General features: G+C 33.3%; 2 protein-coding genes across 10 annotated transcripts in view; both read right to left on the bottom strand.

Annotated features, from left to right (window-relative positions):
* Window positions 1–2,539: 2,539 nt before the first annotated feature.
* LOC143241037 (homologous-pairing protein 2 homolog) lies at window positions 2,540–3,525 on the bottom strand. Its single transcript, XM_076484491.1, has one exon. It carries the CDS (start codon window positions 3,407–3,409, stop codon window positions 2,777–2,779), a length of 633 nt encoding a protein of 210 aa, XP_076340606.1. The 5' UTR covers window positions 3,410–3,525; the 3' UTR covers window positions 2,540–2,776.
* Window positions 3,526–10,351: 6,826 nt separating this feature from the next.
* LOC143241035 (ileal sodium/bile acid cotransporter-like) overlaps window positions 10,352–22,483 on the bottom strand; it is a 28,771-nt gene continuing 16,639 nt past the window's right edge. For 8 of the 9 annotated variants that reach the window (XM_076484471.1, XM_076484472.1, XM_076484475.1 and 5 more), the window contains 5 exons: window positions 18,256–18,461; window positions 15,989–16,193; window positions 13,324–13,584; window positions 12,673–12,817; window positions 10,352–12,375 (listed from right to left, as the gene is read on the bottom strand). In XM_076484471.1, the coding sequence (XP_076340586.1) occupies window positions 12,299–12,375; window positions 12,673–12,817; window positions 13,324–13,584; window positions 15,989–16,193; window positions 18,256–18,461 (894 nt within the window). In that variant the 3' untranslated portion in view covers window positions 10,352–12,298. The remainder of the gene's footprint in view (window positions 12,376–12,672; window positions 12,818–13,323; window positions 13,585–15,988; window positions 16,194–18,255; window positions 18,462–22,483) is intronic. The other variant, XR_013022156.1, reaches the window with a different exon arrangement.

The following is a 22,483-nucleotide window of genomic DNA, read 5'->3' as shown; positions in this document are numbered from 1 at the left end:
AGCAAAAGGTTGTTATGAATGGAGTTCAATCAAACTGGATTAATGTCGTAAGTGGGGTACTTCAGGGCTCGATGTTAGGACCTCTGTTCTTTTTTGGCTTACATCAATATCATAGATGAAAGAATGGTCAATATGTTATTTAAATTTGCTAGTCAGGTATTGCTGGCTGTGAGGATGCTGCTGCTTTAAAAAAAAAAAAATCAGATCACCTGATGAGATGGCAGAGAGCTTTGATTATAATAAATGCCAGGTAATGCATGTGAGTTATAATAATTTCGATTATAAAATTTAATTTTGAAGAGAATAACCTTAATAATGTTATGGGTGAACAGCATCTTGGTGTTCTAACTGATCATTCTCTGAAGACATCCAATCAATGTGCTGTTGCTAGTGATAAAGCAAATAGGATTTTTTGTTGTATCTACAGAAATATTGATTACAAGTTTAAAGATATTATAATTTCATTGTACAGATAAATGATTAGGCACACTTGGTGTATTGTATTCAACCCTGGGCTGCTTATGAAGGACATTGAATTACTGGTAATGGCTCAGAAGAATGCTTGGAGAATAATACGAGATATAAATGTTGAGAAAATGTTAAGATTACATAAATTTTCACTTGAGTTAAAGGTGACCTGATTTCGATGTTTATGACTATTAAGGGTATTGATAAAAATTATGCATCATATTTTTTGTTCTTAATTTTGTGTGATTAGTAACACAACCCAAACACAAAGTATAAATTTTGGCAAGAGTCATCTTCAGCTAAGTCAGGGTTTTTCTAATCGGTTAAGCTAGGCTTAGCAATGGGTCGAATTTAGATGTGGTAAAAGCAGTAGATTAAAGGTAAAGCTTTATTAATATTTAAATGATATGGACTAGCTTTTGATGTTTTTTTTTTCATATCTTAGTTTAGTAGATGGAGCATCTAGATAGATCAGCTTGTCCTTTATTGTTCTTATGATAACTCCTATGTACTACCTTGTACTTCCTAAAAGTATTCTTAGATTTTCAAAAAGATTAGCTAAGAATATCGCAATGAGAGACTTGGGAAAAAACTAATTAGTTGAATTGAATGATGGCTAGGTGACAGAAATCTGTTATTAATAAAGTCCGACAAAACCTGACCTTTGTTACTTGTAGTTTGTTTCTAGAGGTTAGTGCTTGGACCTTTACTTTTTCATACTTTTATTAAGGACATTGATAAGACATAATTACCAGATTAATAAAGACTACTGATGATATTAAATTCTTGAGTATTTCTACCTTTTATTGAGGTGTTAAAATTATAAAAATTAGATAAGTTGGACAAGTAGTTTGCAAATAATATCTTCAAAAATAATTAAGATTAGTAAAACAATATTTCATTTTGGTGAATCTGTGTTTGCTTTCTTTCATATCATATTACAACAGATAATTTATTAAAGCTTTTTTAATCAATTGAATTTGTCCCATTACAGAAATGAAATAAACTGGTTCACAATTTCCAGGGAAACTTTTAATAGCTCTTTAAAAATGGGAATAATTTAGCACTATCCCAATTTTCAAACACCTACCCCTTCTATTGACTAATAAATGAATAAAGAGGATCACTTATGATTTTTAATCTCCCTTAAAACTACTGGGGGAAAACAGTTTGGTTCTGGTGCTTTATCTTTTTTAATCTTTCATTCTTTTTACTGTCATTACATCTTCATAATTCAGATTTATTCCTCTCTCATGAAAATAATATTTAAAAATTGAATCATCTCATTATCTTTGACAAAAATGTTGCTGTCAATCCCCAATTTAACATTTTGCTTATCTATAAATAAAACCTTTTAGAAATTCTTGCAGTCTCTCATATTCTTTTTTTTTATTTTGTAATTTATTTTATATCCAGTTCCAAAGTTTTTCTCAATCTCTGCAAATTCTCTATCCTGTCAAATTAAACTTTTTAAACTTGTGGTATTTATCCCGTTTCTTCTTTATGAAGTTTATAGCAGTTAGATTTGATTTTATCTTTTTGAAAATGTACCTAATTTGGATTTTTTTTATTTTATACCATTTTATATTTCTAAAACTAAAGGCTTCATGTTTTAGTGTTACCAATTGCAGTCTTGATTCTACTATACAATTCCTATTTGCATCATTTGTATGTAACAATTGAAAGCAATGCAAGCATATATCTAATTGTTTCATAAAACTGATAGTTCTAGTTCTATATATACTTTTTCATAAAATATCAGCTTTAAAAGATACTCTGTTTAAGCACATCTTCTACCACTGTTCACAAATGCATAAACTAAAAAAAAGAAGATTCAGTCATTCCTGTGGTTGCCCTTCATCTTTTTCATGTTAAAATCTGTCTTGAGCATGAAGCTAATTTTCTCCTAATTCAATGTGAGAAATATTTTATTTTAATATTTAAAATACATATATATATCAAGAAAGAAGATTAATCAATAGAGCAGTAATTTTCATCTCTGGATTATAAGATACTTAGTCTCAAGTGCCATATCAGGCAGAAAAAAAATTCAACAAACAACCAATCCAAATATGTGAACAAAAAATTATTATTTTATTTTCCAACTAATTACTCACAAAGTAAACATTATACATATTAGTATTAAGTAACTAACAGATTAAATTATTTTTAGTTTTGGAAAATACATTTCAAAATAAATAAGTAACATTAATCACCAATATATGCTTATGAGGATAACTATCTTTTAGCACAAAAACATAAAATAATATCTACTTAATCAATTATAATCTCCATCATCATTCCACGTCTAAGGAACTGGTACATTTGCATCTTCATCAGTTTCAATTCCAATTTCTTCCAAAAGGGTTTTCTTTCCTTTTGGATATCCTTCTAATATTGCTTCAATTACATCATTGGCTATTCGCTTCCTTTTGCGCCATTCTTTAATACACTTTTCATTTTCTGTATAGATTTTATTCTTTTGAACAGGTTCTATGTAAACAGTTGTAGATTTCAAATGATTTAGTTTAGTTTTCAAGTTTACAATATCCTTATTCAGTTCCCTAAGTTTAACTTCAATATCTTCTGTAATCATACTACTGGTTAAAGCTTGTAATAAGGTTTCTTTCGATCTTACCGATGACTGGATCTCCTTTAGTGTTTCGGACAAAGTAACAATTTCAGCATCCATAGCATTCAGTTCGTTTTCTTCAACATCGGGGTACTGACTTTGGTTAGCAAAATAAATTTTCTGTTTCCCGTATGTTTTCTCCGTTATTTTACCGTCTTGAGCAAGTTGTTCTATGGCTTTATTCACAGCTGTTTTACCGTATTCTTTATTAAGGTTATTAAACACATCTAGTACACTATAAGGACGATTCTGTCTACTTAAATATGACAGAACCGCTTCCATTATGAGAGTTTCTTTACATTTACTCATATTAATTTCATTAATAGGAAAACTGAAAAATTGATAAAAATCCTTTAATTACAATTTTGCATTCAGAATCCCGCCTTTCAAAATCATTAAAACAAACACTTGACATGAAGCCCCCTGGTGAATAAAATTACAGTTATGTTTAAATATTGATTTGATATACAATGTATCAGGTTTTGTATTGACGCAAAGCTGACATTTACCTAATAGTGTTATATATGTGTTCAATTCCTAAAGTTTAAGTTTATTATTTGTTATGGAAATTATTTTTTACAGCTGATTTTTGACACATTCCTCTTCATTAACCTATTGCTACCTGTGCCTTTTGTGTGTTTGTTTGTTGTTAAGCGTAAAGCTAAAAAAGTGCTGTGTTCTGCCTATCAATAGTATCGAAACCCTATGTTTAGAGGTGTGAGTCTACAGACACTTAACACTGAGACATTCGGAGGCTCACGTTTTAAATGCGATGAAATTCTATTTCAGTCCTATTTTCTAACCATGAAAAGTCATCCTGTGGTGTACATGATTTGTTTGTTTTTGTTTTGAAATTTCGCGCAAAGCTACACGACGGCTAGCTGTCCCTAATTTAGCAGCGTAAAACTAGAGGGAAGGCAGCTAGTCATCACCACCCACCGCCAACTCTTGGGCTACTCTTTTACCAAAGAATAGTGGGATTGACAGTAACATTATAACGCCCCCACGACTGAAAGAGCGAGCATGTTTGGTGTGACGGGAATTTGAACCTACGACCCTCGGATTACGAGTCGAGCGCCTTAACCATCTGGCCATCTCGGGCCTGTGTATATGGAGTGAGCTTATATATATAAAGATTTTTTTAATCCACTCTGTTTTTTTCGACTTGTCAAGAGTTACTGATGGAATGAAACTTCCGAGACCAATATATAATTTAACGGCAAGTGATGAATCGAGTGAATAGACTGGGCCTCAATTTTATTTGACCCCCCTCAGTAGTTCACCGGTAGTTTTGAAGGCTTATAAAGCAAATAAAAACAGGTGTCGATACCCACAATGGACACATCACACAGGTAATCTATTGTGTCGTTTTTTGCTTAATAATAAACAAATAATTCTTATTTTTACTATGCGGTAGTGTAAAATATCAAAACACGCCTTAATGACAGTAACTGGTAGATTTAATTTAGTTGGTTGAGTATTTGCCTGATGTGCGAAAGGTTACGGTTTCAATCCTATTTGTCGGAAATACATAAACTAAAGTATCGCAGAAAAACTGGAGCCAAGTTAAGCGTAAAGCTACAAAAAGGGCTGTGCTCTGCCTATCAATAGTATCGAAACCCTATGTTTAGAGGTGTGAGTCAGACAAGGTTCGGTCCTCTGGTAAAGGTGGTGGGCAAAATATTTCCAATCCATTAATAGATTAAGATTGATGCTTGATTTTCATTTACTATTTTAGTTAAGAAAGCATAAATAGAATACTTTGACATAGCAGGACGATTTTACATTAGAAACATTCGACGAACAATAATTGATAAAACTCTGATGTCTAGCAGAATGATGTAAATACTCTTACAATTACTAAAAGCATATAAGTCTAGTAAATCTATAGTCACATTTAAAAGCATGATAATATAATTACAGATTATTACAAGACTTAAAACATGATATAATACCTTTTTCTTTAATTAACTGATATGATCCAGAAGCAGCCGTAATTTTTCTTTTCTTTTGCCCCCCACCTGCACAGCAGTATATCTGCGAACGTAAATGCTAGAATCCTGGTTTCGATACCCGAGATGGGCAGAGTATAGATAGCCCATTTGAAAGGTTTGTGCTTAATTACAAACAACAACAACTTCTTTTATCAAAGATGTTTGATTTTATTTAAAATAATCTCATTCTTGTTATATTACGAACCTAGTACACAGTTTATTATCACAAAATTAGTAATGCCACTAAAAAACAAATATAATTAATTGACTTTAGGCTATGGCTGGTCTTGTTTCACCAAAATTTTGAGTGCTATGTGTGTAGTTACGTCAAAAAGATTGCTAGTAGTGAAAATTATTCAGATATGTTGATATCATTTATGCGTATAATTTCTGACAAACTGAGGCATTTCCAGGTTTTGCAAAAATTTTAGAAAATAAATTTCTGTAACAAGTCAGAAATCAGGGATCTGATATTTTGAAATAATCCAACTCTAACAGCTGAAACCCAAGTTAAAAAAAAGGAAAGATCGCCCAATTTTAGCCTCCCGTAAAGTAGAAAAATATATATTTTTCTCTGCATAATATTTTGATACCTTCTGTATCACGAATTTTTGATATTTTGTTATTGAAAATATCAGTGAAAATGAATATCGCAGACCACGTTATTAAATTATACGTCTGAAGACATTTTGGCTGTTTGTGATGTTCAACTCCATTGTTAGAACATTCTTAGATCCTCATCGCACACACACACACGCACATACTGTTTTTCTCTCTCAGAAGCTAGGATTAAACACAGTGTGACTGCTCAGGCTGAAGAGCAAGTATCAGAGAGTTAAAATAGTAAAATTATTATCATGTGTCACTTGGCTATTAACACAAAAATATTGGATTGAAAGATTTAATAAAAGGCATTTTACAATTATACTGTGCATTTAAAGTGCATATATTTTTAAAAGTTTATTATTAACATAACATTAAGGACAATAGATGTGCAAAGCATTATAAAATTCAAAATTGTTGTTACTATAGTATGTTAGAAATAGAGTAATTTAATAAAATATGCGTTTTGAAAACTTGTTTAAATGTTAGTGATTTTGATAAGGTACACAGCTTGTTTGTTTTTTTAATTTCAAGAAAGCTAAGTAACGTGTTTTCATTCGGCAATATATGTAAATTCAAGTTAGCATTAATGTGAGAAGTCTCAGATTATTAGCATTTCAAGTGTTTTCTTTGTTTAAAATATCTGACAAATTTTGACGAGGCTCTGGTACTATAAAATTTGACCCCCCAGTGGCTCAGCGGTATGTCTGCGGACTTGCAACGCTAAACACCGGGTTTCGAAGCTTGTGGTGGGCAGAACACAGATAGCCCATTTTGTAGCTTTGTGTTTAATTCAAAACAACAGCAACAACTATAAAATTGAGCACTATACCACTGTCACATTAACAAGTATCAACTTGAATGTCTCGAGGCTGAGTAAGATGGTCTCTACGGAACTCTTGAGCATTCAACAACCAATTTTGAAATTGATATTTACTGATTTGAGCGACTAAAGATCAAGAAGAGAAATGAGATTCAAGTAGAAAACATAGAAGAATATTTAACAGTTGAGAAAACTGGAGTGTCATCGTAATTTATTCGCTCAAAATTGAGAAGAAAAAGAAAATAACAGTATCTTACACAACGTTTCCCAGCTTCTTTCATTTAAAAATATGCTTGGTTTACATAGTTGAAATATTTCTGGAGTTGATGGTTGTTGTACACGAATGTTATGTTCACTATGTTTATTTGTAAGGTTAAATGTGATGTTTGTGTAAGATACACAAGTTCACCCTTGTGCAAATTAATTGAAACAAATGGTCATTTTACAATATTTTCAGCATGGCGGCCAGTGCAGGCTCGCTGGACCCGCTGTTTTCCTTTAATAGTCATTTTTTCAGACAAAAAGAGATTTGGAGGTCAAAAGAATAAAAGTCAGTTCTTCAACGGTTTGTCGTAGGCTTCTTGATGTCGGTCGAACGGCAAGGAGACCAGTCAAAAAACAACTTATTACCAGCTCAATGAAGTAAACGGTATCAGTGGGGGCTGAAACACAAGAACTGTACGCAAGAACAATGGAGGAACGTATTATTCAGTGACGAGACTAATTTCTTCGTACAGGGTCAAAGAAGTCTGCATGTTTGCAGATCTCCAGGAGAGAAACTTTGAGAATCTCACATCAATCAGTTCGTAAAACATCCCTTGAAGAAGATGTTTAGGGACTGTTTCAGCTACTATGGCGTCGGAGGCTTACATATCATAGAAGGTATGATGCGAGGACCACAGTTCATCGAAGTTTTGCAGAGAAGAGTCGTTCCAGAATTGAAAAAGAAATTTCCAGATGGATCTGGCATTTTTCAGCAAGATCTGGCTCCGTGCCACACATCGAAACTTGTGAAAATTTTATGACTACAACGGGAATAAAGGTGCTGGACTGGGCTGGAAACTCTCCAGATTTAAATCCTGTTGAAAATCTTTGGGCGATTTGTAAAGAAATACTTCGGAGAAAGACTGTACCACGAAAGATAAGCTAATTGAGGCCATAATTGAGGTGTAGTACCGCGATCCAAAAATTAGTAAAGATTGCAGTCAACTCGTGGACTCGATACCAAAGCGGATTAATGATCTTCTGAAAAATAAAGGCGGTTATATCATGTATTAATTTGTGAGTAATTTTTGGATTTTCAGAAATAAAACGCAAAAAAATTGAAAAAAAAATCGTAATTTTCCGTCTTGTTTCAAATAATTTGCACAAGGGTGTACAACCCTGACTTAATTTGCAACTTAAGTCATATATTCGGTTAAAATTATATTTGTTTTGACGAGCAAGTATGGTTTGGCTCCTGTGTTCGGGACGTATTTTCTCACTAATATAAGAAAACAGCATTTTCTCTTCACTTTCCTAATGGACTGAAGGCTTTGCTATATCACTCAGATACTGGTGAGAGACATTGCATTCCTGAGATGGCAGTCGTTCAGAGCTGAAGGGTTTGTCACCTTACAAGCATATGCCTAGTCCAAAACGTCGTGTTTTCAAAGTGAATGTGTGCATTTGTGTTCAACATGTTCCTGCCCACAACCACCATGCTGTTTACAAGACTCCTGGCCTTCCTGTGGCTGAACAGCCTGTACTTTTTCGAAGGTGATTTGCGAATGAAGTCATAGGTCTCGTGAGGTGCATCACTGTCACTTGGACCATTGTTAACTACAGCTCGACAAACATGAAGACCAAATCAACATATCATGAACGCTTCAGGGATTTGGATTCATTAACATAATTGATGTCAGCCTTTCGATAGCAGGCACGACAACCAGTAATATATTTTTTTCCCTTAATAAAATAAGGCTTTTTTTTTAAATTTCGCGCAAAGCTACACCAGGGCTATATGCGCTAGCCCTCCCTAATTTAGCAGTGTAAGTCTAGACGGAAAGCAGTTAGTCGTCACCACCTACCGCCAGCTCTTGGGCTACTTTTTTACCAATGAATAGTGGGATTGACCGTCACATTGTAATGCCTCCATGATTGAAAGAGCGAGCATGTTTGGTGTGACGGGAATTCGAACCTACGACCCTCGGATTACGAGTCGAGTGCCTTAACCACCTGGCCATACCAGGCTTATTTATTTATTACAGATGGTATTTAATTTTTATTTGAAATAAATGACATTATTTTATCCATTCTAAATAAGAAAAAAAAACATTTTATTTCAAAAACTTATCATGGTTGAGTTGGAAGGGCAAAAGTAAATTGGAGCTCAATGTTGAAAAGAGAGCCTGAGTATATCTCAGCACATTAATGATTCTTGCCAGCAACCTGACAAAGGTGGGTTGTTAATGTGTAAATATACCGTTTAACGTTAAGTGTTTTAATTATGGTTATTCAATAATTTGAATTTACTTGTATTTTCATTTATCTCGTATTAAGTTAATTCATGCAGTATTTATTTTTGTTTACTGTGTGTAATTTATACTTTGTTCTGTGTTATTGAAGTACTTTATTTCGTTACAAAGTTTAAATTTATCATTGCAAACAAATATAGTGCTATCATCATAACTGTGATAACAAGTTAAAAATATAATGTAAGAATTGATCAGTAAGTCGAAACGTGTACAAAACGTTTAAGTGATGGATTTTAACTTTCCTTAAGATCAATACATCTCTAAAGTGTGCGCCCAAAACAGAAAAACATAATATCACGTAAGATTGTAATGTTCATATGGTAAGTTAGCTAAATGAATTAAATGGGCTAACGTAGTTACGATTTTTTTTCTAATCAATCAGAAATCAGTAGTTCTAAACAGTGTTAACAGATGTCAGTTCTTGAGAAGCAATAAGCTTCGATGCAATTGTACTTAAGTTTTGTTACACGTATGACCCACTCAAACAGTCGTATTAGTTCTAGAACAACTTGTTTTTTGTTTTTTTTTACGTACACTGTTCCTTCCAAATGTTTTCGTTTTGCTTATCATACAGAAAAGGAAAAAAAATACAATCCTTAACGATTAAAGAGTTAAACTGGAAATCTTCAGTAATCGAACACGAATATAAAATAAGAAGGTTAACATTCCAAAATTAAAATTTCATTGTACTGTCATCACTAAGTTGATTCACCTTCAAAAATATTAAAATTTAAATTCATTTTCAAGTAAGGGGATGTCGATGTTTAACAAGTAAAACGATGACTAAGAAATTAAAGCTAATATGACAAAAACACAGTAGAAAACATACAGTTCTATGGATAAATGTGATTATAACAAGTATACTCATGAATATCCTTGCAATATAAAAAGATAACTGTAACAACCTTTCGTTAGCGAACGTGCAATCCAACACATGAAGCAAGAATGACACAAGAATATTTAAATAAAGTTTATGTTATGAAATAAAAAATTATCTGTGTGTCTTGTTAAAGTGATGGAGAGAAAAATAATATAGTTTAATTACAGACAAATAGTTTGCAATTTGAGTTAATTTCACACTAGGAACAAAATGCTATACGTTTATGTATTTCAGCAACGAATGAAATTAAGGCATCCTTGTAGCATTTCAAGACGTTAATGCTCTACTAAAATACATACACGCTAAGAATATCAGCACAAAGTGTATAGTCACATTTCTGAAGCATATATAAATGAGAGGGAAGAAACCGCATTTACCTAAAAAGGTACAGAAGTTTTTCTAATAAGTTAAAATACGTGAAACAAAAACCACACAAAAAATAAAATCATATTTAATACAAGAATAGGAAAACAATAATAAAATACAGAAAACACTTTTATAAAGAAATCTAAGTTCTAAATATCTTAGGTTATGAAAACTAATAAAATGGTCATGCAGGTTTTGCTTTGTTTAATGTCATATAAAAACAGATAGAAAGTAAAAAACATAATGAAATACTGACTGATGACAGTGAGATAAAACCTCTTTTATGAAACGAGGTAAATAAACGTATAAGATTTTAAAAATATTACACTGACTTCTTGTATTGAAAAAGAGAAAATAATGGTGACCACAAATTTCTAGGAAAGTAGATAATATCATATACAGAGGAACTCAGACCGTATAAATGAAAATACTTAGTCATCCTTATTGACTAATATTATTACCAAAATCTAGAGTTATTATTCTATTTAGGTTTAAACATAACAGAAGTAATTCTGAAACTCACTAGATGAAAGCAGTGATAAAAAGGATTTATTGACATAGAGACTATCACTAAAATATAATTCGACATTTACGAGTTGAAGAAATCGGAATGACTGTTACTAGTTCAAGTTGATTGGTAAAATTTGTCTAAACAGTGGGAACGTGTTAAAACTCGAGCTGAAGATGATAGTTTCCATGTTGAACGGGATGCAGATGATCCATGTTTTGGAATCGATCGTGAATCAGATCAAAACTGAACAGAGTATTTTTGTGAGTATAATTTTATCGCTTCATTCCTACAGGTACTGAGTAATGACGTAGCGTCTTAATTCCATAAATTGAAATAAAACAGAATTAGAAATACTTTTTCTTTGGATGGGTGGAGGAAGTAGTTGGTCGCTGTTGACTTAACAACTTATCTGATAACATATTACTTTTCGCAGTTAACAGTCATTGAATCAAACAATCAATATATTGAGAAACTGATAAAAAAAAAGTATTAAAGCCCATACTACTCGTATATAGTCTGCCTCCCAGTGGCATAGCGGTATGTCTGCTGACTTCTACTTTTTTGGTGTCGTCTTCTACTTTTTTGTACTTTGTTAATGTCGTTTCCTTGAGATAAACACCTACGTGAAAAAACGCATTATGGAACAAAACACTGCTGGTGAATTTGCTATATGCGATCTAATCACATTTTATCTGATAAAACAAGTCTCTTTCAGATACAACATATAATTTATTTCTGTACTAAATTCCTCTGTAGCTTATCTTATAAACGTCGTTTATGATTACTTTGTAAATAAATTATAATTATAGTTCAAGTTTAGAAAAATTAGATTATTTATCAGAAGTCAATGTAAATACCAATTATTTACATGGGTATAGGAGAGTCTTCCTTTGCTTCATCATAGATAATACGTTTTGAACAGGTTCCTGAATTTTATCTTACACAAATATAATGAAAAATGTTTCATTTTACTTCATGTTATGCCTAAGCTTGACACTACTTTTTACAAGAATCTATTAAGTTAATGATAGGATGCTCAGTTTAACGACCCTTACAAAATCGTAATTTATTTTTTCAACAATCCATTTTTATAGAGTAATGACATTAACTAATATAGATAGATGCTACATTTTAGAAAATATCGCTACATTCTTCATTATAAACTAGATAGATAACAAAAAGATTACATTAATGTATGTATACACTTACCATGATTTGCCTTTAGAATTATGCTCAGAGGGCATTTAAATGATAAAACTTAATATGCATATTCAATATACTTCACGTATGACAAATGTAAATGAACATTTTTCATAGTGTCATGCTCTTACTAACTTTATAAGAGCAAGTTAGGCTGTCATTTTAGCTATAAATTGTTGTTGTTTTGAATTAAACACAAAGCTTCACAATGGGCTATATGTGCTCTGCCCACCACGTGTATCGAAACCCGGTTTTTAGCGTTGTAAGTCCGCAGACATACCGCTGAGCCACTGGTGGGCTAGCTATCAATATTTCATTTGTTGTAAGTTATTATATTTCTCAGCTGAGATTGAAGGTTTTTGTGGATCGATTCCGATGATTTCTGTATAAAGAAATAAAATAAAAAATGAGAAAGCTTTAGAATTTATTCATTTATTAAGAAGTTAATTTTGAGAAAATAATAATAGTAATAAAATAGCGAAAAACCGTGAAAAGAACGTTATAAAGATGTAGATAAATTGAATTTTTGAAAAAGTAGAAGAGTCTGAAAATTTTTCTCCAACACATTTATATGTATTGAGAGGACAGGGTTTTAATTTATTACACCTATAATTTCTCACTATTTACTGAATAGATCTATAACTTTAACCGGTTTTTTCTTAAATATAAAATAACTTACCTATATTATATTGACGTGAGGTAACTTCGATAGAAGTTGAGGCTGAACAGCGTTTGTAAACTTGATAAGCCAAAACTAGTAGAAAGCTAACTCCCAACATAGTCATTGCATAAAACCACGGAAAAACTAACAGTTCTTTCTGTTTCTATATTAAAAACACAATTATTTAAAGTACAAACATGACACTTAGATTCTTCTTAGCACTTATCATTTCGAAATTTTATTTGTCGTAGCGTATTGAAGATACTGATTTTAGTTGATAATTAATATTATTTTCTTAGCCCCTATCAGATAATTTCAAAGCGTTTATTAATAATTAATTAAACATGTTGGACAAATCTAGCAAGCCTCCTTTTTTAGTTTTTAAAATATAATTGTCGTGAGAAAAGTTTAACGTATTTTAATTATAAACAAACAAGTTAGTTTCTCACAATACATTAATGTTAAAATTGTAAATTTGAATTGATAATTACAAGAAACATCTAGTAACTAAGGTGAATTGTGGGATAAAATAAGAATTATACTCTATTATCTAAGCAAATAAAAAAAAAAAAAATTCCGAAATTCAAAAATATAACAAATGAACGAAAGATCATAACTTTTGGAGATATACAGAATAAATACTATTATAAAAAAAAAAATAAAACTAACCTCAAAATCAAAGGACAAGGAGATCACAGAAAGAGCAGTCCCAATATTTTGAATTCCTGATTCTATTCCAATAGTCCGGCAACTCGCTGGAGGGCGCTTTAATAACCAACTAATTGTAAAACCAACAGTAATTCCCAAAAGTGGTTGTAAAGAGCTGGTAAAGTATATCTGCCATGTAATATCTTCAAATAAGTCGGGAAAAATGAAAATCTCCATTACCTGAGCAGCAGTTATACCTCCAAAACCTACTATACTACCAATCTGCAAACAAAAATATTAAGTTCAATTATAGCAATCTCATTTCAAAATCGAATTTCTTTATATCCATTGGATTTAGTAAAATGATTTTAAAATAAAAGATGAGACAAAATAAGTTAGCTAATAGCATCTACCGCCAGTTGTTGGGATACTACAATCGAATAATGGAAGTTGACTGTCATTCTTATAATATACCTAAAGTTCAAAAGTATTTAACGAGATTTGAGGGTAAAGGACAGGAAACCATGGGTTTTCGGTTTCGTAGTGTGGCATGTAACTACTAGATCACGCCTATTGTTCTATCTTTGTGACATAAAGGCTTTTCTCATATTTATCTGAGAATTTTGATATGCTCAAACAATGTTAATTTGACCAGTGTGGCATACAACAACAACTAGAGACGTTTGTTGAAAGATGTGAAAGTTTCAGACAACAGTTCTTAAAGTTGAAGATGAAGAATGACAACATCTAGACTTTGTTATGTAGTGGGTTATAAAAGAAAAAAATTAGAGTACCTATTTCCCTCTAGACCTTTGTTCTCGAAAGTTATAAATATTGAAAATATTAATATGGGGTATTTCATATTTTACTTTCTACCTTCATATATCCCTAAGAAAGTTAACTGTTGAAATGTATACATAAATTCTTTTCATAGAACATGTGTTAATGGATTAAGGAAACAGATGAGAAGCCTCGAGATTTAAATATAGATTTTCTTAATTTTAAATTACTGGCGAATTAGTAAAATGAAATTTGGATGCTATTATTTGTGTGAACGTTTTAAGAGGATCTTTTTGGGAATGCATAGCTGTTTTAACGAATTTTCACGTGTTACCCAGCCTGGATGTATCCCATTTTGCTTTTAGATTTAACCTTTCGTCAATTTGTCATTACGTTGATTGCTTTATTGTTTGTTATTGTTGCCGTATAATTGTGTAACAATGTCACCTACTAATGGTAGGCAAATATTTTTGATAAAGAGAAAGTCAAAGCTTTTTAAATGTAGAAAACACAGTCATACGACAGATTATTTTAGCTTGTGGTATTGAAGTTTAGTTGTTCAAAAGGCAAGTCAAATACTCTCAATAAAGTTCAGAACTGGTGAAGAATAAATTGAGTACGTCCAGCATACAGAAACAACCAATGATATATGGTAGGTGATCATCCCAGTTAGTTTGCTCAGGGCTAACAAACTTAAAAAATATGTAATTGACACTCCACATGAAAACATCATATACCAATTGACAAAATTAAGTTCATACTAGCTGGATAAAGTAGTAGCTTAACTTAAACACACTAACACAAGCAAGGTCAAGTAAGTTTATGTTAATCCAGTGTCCACTAAAAGATCAGCCTTGCACACAAGTATTATTATTATTAACACATGCCATATGACACCCAATCCATGGCTCGCATGATTAGGTGACTAGGAGTGATTTGTTTTTGACCAGTTTAAACGGCAGTTGTTACTCGAACAATTGCTTATTGCCAACATTCCTACATCTATTGAGGTGTTAGCATGAAAAGTATAAATGCCTGATAGTCCTGTAGTACAACAGGATGTGGACATTCCTGTAATCAGTAGTCAGGCATGGCACATTTGAAGCAGGCTCTTCTTCCTTCATGCTTATGACACTTTGAGTACAACTTCAGCTGCTGTACATTACAGAAATATTACTTTATAATAAGTAAAACATTTTGAACGATTGGATCCTTATGTATGTGTTCATAAGGTTTATACATTAATATATTAGTTTCATCTAAGTAATGTTCCTGGTAAATATATCGGTTTTGTAGTATATACCATTCCTCTGTTTTTTGTGACGTTCTTTGATAACTTTACACATAATCATTTTAAATGAATCTTACTTTACGTCTGTGCAAGTACAGATTATACAAATATCACTTTATAATAATCAAACTATTAACGTATTCAGAATTATTTATGAGTGTTCATAATGTAGTAATCGCTAAAAACCTTGTTTCAATACCCATGGTGAGCACAGCACAAACAGCCAATTGTATAGTTTTGTGTTTCACAACAAACGTGATGTACTGAGATAACGATCAACTTATAAAATATTTTTTGCTGACTTTTAACTGCACAGAAAACAAGCCTTTCGGTGGGTAAGAATATTGTTTAATACTTCAGTCGATATCAAAGACGCAGTTTAGTAGAATAAAACGTACACTGAAGAAGTGCATTCTGAAATAGACAGTAAATATTTTTATATTTGGATTTCTAAACTTTGTCGTTCTGGAATTTCGTCATGAGTATCAAAGTAAATCACCAGACAGATAAGATTTTGAATCCATTCGTAGCACATGACGTTATATTAGTTAGGTTAGGTTCATGGTAAAACTAAAAATAACTAATTATTCTGATTTTCAATAGTATTCACATTACCTTGGTAAAATAGGGAGCTACTTTTGGAAATTTCCACCGCACCAACATTCCAGCTGCTACAGGTGATGTGATGTAGATTAAAGACAAAAGTATATTGACGTAGGGAATAACAACATCGTCTGTTGCTATGTTACTTCCGTACATAAATAGGTTCAAGGGCATCATACCAAGGGCTATCATGGTGGACCAAGTTGTCATGGCAATGCTTGGAAAATTAAAGTAGGTTACGTAGGAAATTTTAAAACAAACTTCAAATTCCTATACTACTCTATTTCTATGATATTAGCTATAGATTGTAAGATAGAATTAAGGTTTCGAGATATTGCAACTTTTAAAAAGACATTAAATTTGTAAGAGATAAAAAAGGAAAATTAACCAAAAGTTAAGAATAACTGTTTAAGCTGTATTTATTACATGTACTAAACACGTAGAAATATTTTGCGCAGATATAACAATAAGTAATATTTTAAATTGTAACTGCATAGCACATAAAATTGGCTTAACGTTTTCATACATGTATTGAGCTGCATTAATTTACAACTTTTACACTATTTTAATTTCTTTTCAATTTTCTTTTGTTTTAAGCAAATAAATTTATCAAAATATTTAAACTTAACGCTACTAATTATGTAGCTTGAAAACATACTATACCAATATACACTGCTGGATAAAATCTTATGGCCAATGAACATAAAGACAAAATATGCATTTTGCGTTGTTAAACTCAATCATGTATTTGAGTAAAGCTTCAAAAGATGAAAATATGAAAAGGGAAAATAAAAATAAAAAACTTTAGCATTTAATAGAGAAAATGTGAGCTCCATAAAATTAGCCTAAATACTAGCTGGTCAAAAGTGTAAGACCATACCAAAAAGAAGTCCTAAACAGGGTAGGAAATGCCCAACAAGAGGTCTCAGTAGTGAGTTGCATGGCCGTCATTGCGAATAACTTCAAAAATTCGCTTTGGCATGGTCGATATAAACGTTTGCAGAAGACTGGCTGGAATTTTATTCCAAGTGGTGAAGATGGCTTCACGAAGATCATGCACTGTTTGAAATTGACGCCCATTTCAATATACTTCCCTTCCCATTCAACCCCAAGCATCTTCAATGGGGTTCAGCTCGGACGAACACGCTGGATGGTCCAAAAGAATCACATTATTCGCAATGAAAAGTTTTTTGTTCTGAGGACATTGTGGATTGCAGCGTTGTCCTACTGAAAGATCCAGTTATTTCCACACAAGCGAGGGCCTTCAGTCAATAAGGATGCTCTCTCCAACATGCAAATGTAGCCAGCTGCTGTTTGACGCCCCGTATAACCTGAAGCTTTATTGTTCCATGGAAGGAGAAAGCACCACAGATCATGATGGAACCTCCTCCACTGTGTCGTGTAGAAAATGTTTCCGGTGCGATATCCTTATCGTGCCAGAAACGTTGGAAGCCATCTAGACCATCCAAGTTAATTTTTTTCTCATCAGAGAACAAAACCTTCTTCCACTTTTCTTCGTCCCGTGTTTGGTGCTTCTCAGCAAAGTTTAACTGAGCTGTTTCGTGATGTGGAAGGAGGCGTGGCCTTTGAAGACGTTTACGGTTTTTAAAGCCTTTCTCTCATAGAAGCCGTCTTATTGTTCTCGAGCTGCATTCTGCGTCCGTAAGGGCCTTAATCTGGTTTGACGATCGGCTGGTGTCTTGCCGAACAACCCGTCGAATCCTCCTACTCAACGCCGGCGAAAATTTCTTGGGCGAACACTTGAAATTCTCGTTCCGTATCCGTCAGGGTATTCTAAGAAATTTGCAACAACAGTTTTACTACGCCCAATCTCACCAACGATGGCACGTTGAGAGAGACCTTACCTTTGCAGCTCGACAATTTTACCACTTTCAAACTCTTTCAACTTTTTAGACGTTGCCATGTTTTTACCCAAAGTAACACAGGAGATGTCAGTGGGAGATGTTGACAACGCTAATGCTTGAACACAAATGACTATATTTCGTTACATGTTTACCGATTAACGCTTTCGTATGGTCAAACTTTTGACCAGCTAGTATTTAGGCTAATTTTATAGTCTTAACATTTTTCCTATTAAATGCTAAAAAAGTTTTTTTATTTTTATGTTCCCTTTTCTTATTTTCATCTTTTAAAGCTCTATTCAAATAAGTGTTTGAGTTCAACGCAAAATGCATATTTTGTCTTTATGTTCATTGGCCTTAAGATTTTGGCTAGCAGTGTATATGTGTGTGTGTAAAAATTAGTAAAGTGTTACTTACCTTAAGGGCACATCACCTGAACAGAAGTAAGTCAACACATTGGAAACAGCGCCACCTGGACATGTAGACACGATTAACACTCCTGTAGCATGTAGAGGTGAAATAGAGAGTAATTTCACTAAGGTAAACCCTGTTAAGGGCATAATAACAAATTGGCAGATCATTCCGATAATTAAACTTACAGGCCTTCTGATATGACTCCATAACTAAAGAAATCAAGATGAAACTACTAAATATATGTAGATGTATTGGGATATTTCAGTTCAAAATAAAGTGTCTTATGTTATTCAACAACAAAAACAATTCACTAGTTGGGTATTTACGAAAAAATATTATATACCCAACATAATATCTTCAAAAGGTTACCTGCCAACACCACTCTAAAGGCCCAGCATATCTAGATGGGCTAAGACGTTCGTCTCGTAATCCGAGAGTCGCGGGTTCAAATCTCAGTCGCACCAAACATGCTCGCTCTTACAGTCGTGGGGGCGTTATAATGTGACAGTCAATCCCATTATTCGTTGGTAAATGATTAGTCCAACAGTTGGCGGTGGGTGGTGATGACTAGCTTCTAAATTAGCGTGTAGCTTTGCACGAAATTAAAAACATAAATAAACAAACACCACTCTAACTCAAGTACCGATCCAGTAACACGGGTCAGAATAGAGTGTAACCTGTTTTATTAATAGATTGCTCCAGTTGTAAGTGAACAGGCTTTGAGTGTGCAAAATTATAGAAATTTTTACCATTTTTTTCAGAATTCTCGCAATAATTTATTACTACAATTTATTTAAATAAACGAAAACAAAAACATCAACTTACTGTGAACTGTTTACATTACCTTTTCAAACCATAAACAACAGCCAAAAATTAAATACGAAAATAAGGTTAATAAGCTAGCAAATAACTATAAAGCCAAGCATTACAAGTTCTCTCTGTTGATTGAGCGTACAGATTTATTTACGTGTATTTCATTGGATACAAGTACTTTGCCAAACCTTGAAATACTATAAAAGCAACATCAAAATAGCATGGTAAGCAATAAAAAATTATTTTCGACTAAACTAAAACGACGAAAACAGTAGACCTTTGGTGGATCAGCGGTAAGTTTACAGACAAACAACGCTAAAATTCGAGCTTCGATTTCTCGCATTGGACAGAACGCAACTAGCTGCATGTGTAGTTTTGCGCTAGAATATACATAAGAAACCTAAAGAAACTTTTACTTGTAGCGTCATGCGGTGAACAAATGAATTTCTACCTTTCCATAGGTAAAAGAAGGAGATGAGAAATGCTGCTCAATTTGATGATTTCCATAGTGGCTCACATTTCCATGAAATGTAATTAAGGTATAAGGAAACTAATCACTGTTAAACATAAGTTAAACAGGTTTTTCAGAAATTCTAGCGGATGAATTACTAGCATATCTTCAATTCATATACTAACACCCCAAAACAAGTGTTAACGGCTGGAATATTGTTCATAAATTGAACACTCGTCAGCTAATAAAGTAAAAGTAAAAACTAACAAGCAGATTTCTCATTCATGTATATAAAAAGCTCATTGAACCTAAAAACAGTTAGTTTGTTTGTTGTGAATTTCGCCGAAAGCTACACATTAACTGTCTTTAGCTTAGTAAAAATAGACGAGAGAAGAGATTCTCAAACTGTTGACACGTGGAGCTAATGTCGGTGGTACGCAACACAATTAATATTAGAAAATCATAAAACTTGCAGTAAAGCCCTGTCTGAGTTTTTCACGTACATATACTTACTACTATCCTCACTTACAGACTCACCCTTTAACTACATAGACTCACCACTGCCAACTCTTCACCTACTCTTTCAACAACAGCTCAAAGGACAAGTATGTTCGATAGTGCAGATTTGAAGCTGCGATGGGTTATATTTAAACTCGAACACTAACAACCATACCACAAATGATTATTAAAGAAGATTCCTAAAGCCAGACTAAAATCATTTAGTAGCTTATAAAATTCGCTATCTGGTTTTTTATTTTTTATATATTGATACATGGAGCACAAGGAATGCTCTGTTTTGTTTTTGTTGTTGAGATTTTTGTTTTGTTGTCCAAATTTTACAAGCAGCCTGATATAACACGTGGCATGTCTTTTGGGATACCATAAAACAGAAAAAAATGACTGTACTTATGTCTAACTAGTGATAAACAAAAGTTAAACTGCGGAATAAAGAGCTCAATAATGATTAGAAAAAGGAAGAAACAAAAAATGGATAACGTACCGAATATAAAACTATTAGTAAACCAACTACATGTCCCCCGCTAGTACTGCGGTATGTCTCCGGATTTACAACGCTAAAATCAGGGGTTCGATTCCCCTCGGTGGGCTGAGCAGATAGCCCGATGTGGCTTTGCTATAAGAAAAACAAAATGGCCCGGCATGGCCTAGCGCGTAAGGCGTGCGACTCGTAATCCGAGGGTCGCGGGTTCGCGCCCGCGTCGCGCTAAACATGCTCGCCCTCCCAACCGTGGGGGTGTATAATGTGACGGTCAATCCCACTATTCGTTGGTAAAAGAGTAGCCCAAGAGTTGGCGGTGGGTGGTGATGACTAGCTGCCTTCCCTCTAGTCTTACACTGCTAAATTAGGGACGGCTAGCACAGATAGCCCTCGAGTAGCTTTGTGCGAAATTCCCAAACAAAAAAAACCAACTACACTGTCTTTACCTCAATGTATATGTCCCAAGAACCGTTGTAGGCATAGGAAAGTAGTTGTAAATAGTAAAATTACCATTAGACTGTAATTGTGAATAGTTATATCACAATCAGACTGTAATTGTGAATAGTTATATTACCCTCAATTTAAAACATCAGTCATGCCACGAGACCAAAATACAGTTAATGCAACAATTTACGTGTACATAAAACTGAAACTGAAAATCACGCCTCTGCTGTCTTTCTTAAGTAATAAAGACCATATCACCCAAATACGTTGTGGATAGTCCAACTATGAAGCAAAGTCTAAATGCCGATGAAAAACTTGTCAGCAACCAAGGAGAATCATTTTAGGTCTAGAAGATGAGTGATACTCCATAGTTGCCAAAACCAGTGGTAAATATAATAGATAATATTTATTGAAGCTTAAGAATGACCTTCGACTGTGTTGTTTTTGTTTGTTTTTCGCACAAAGCTACTCGAGGGCTATCTGTGTTAGCCGTCCCTAATTTAGCAGTGTAATACCAGAGGGAAGGTAACTATGCATCACCACCCACTGCCAACTCTTGAGTTGCTTTTTTATCAACGAATAAAAGCAGATAAAGGTAACGCTGTAGTCATAGTGAACACAAATGAATACATCCAAGAAATGAAAAACATTCTATCGGACACTAACAAATTTAAACCAATACACACAAATCTAACAAAGACACACGAGACGCAACTAAACAACATACTACTAAAAATGAAAAAAGCCAACACAATTTTACAAACACTTTATTTCTACCTTCGCAAAACCGACTCACAAATATACGGCATCTCCAAACCTCATAAACCAGATTGTCCATTACGACCAATAATGTCCACATATGAATCGTTTAATTACAATCTTGGTAAATACTTAGCATAGGCATTCTCCAAATATGTAACATCAGCCAGCTCATTCACCAGAGACTCTTTTAATTTCAAGTCTAATCATAATCAACTTAATCATACAGCCTTAATGACCAGTTTCGATGTTATATCCCTCTTTACAGAGGTTCCAACCGCTGAAGCCTGCAAGATAGCCTTAGAACTCTATATCCGAGACCCTAACCTATCTATAGATATTCTCAGCAACCAATTAGCAATTGTCATAGAATTCACCACGATGAAGACAAACTTTATGTTCAACAACCACAACTATATACAAACAAATGGTCTAAGCATGGGCAACCTAGTATCACCAGTTCTAGCCAATATTTTTTGACACAAGTTGAAACACAAGTAATTAACACAGCATTACATCCACCACTATACTGGTACAGATATGTAGATGACGCGGTTGCAGGATTCAAATCTACAGAACACACACTTAATTTTTTTCAATCACATTAACGCTATACATTCCAAAATCAACTTCACATGTTAACAGGAAGAAATCAATCAAATATCATTTCTTAACCTCAAAATTACAAGAACCGATACACAATTTAAAACCGAAATCCACCGAAAAATCACCCATATTGGACTATACATTCCTTGGGACTCAGCACA

This window comes from Tachypleus tridentatus, chromosome 13, assembly GCF_004210375.1.
Source record: "Tachypleus tridentatus isolate NWPU-2018 chromosome 13, ASM421037v1, whole genome shotgun sequence".
Taxonomy (NCBI): Eukaryota; Metazoa; Arthropoda; class Merostomata; order Xiphosura; family Limulidae; genus Tachypleus; species Tachypleus tridentatus.
Note: the sequence above shows the minus strand (reverse complement) of the source record. Positions and strands in the feature narration are given on the sequence as shown.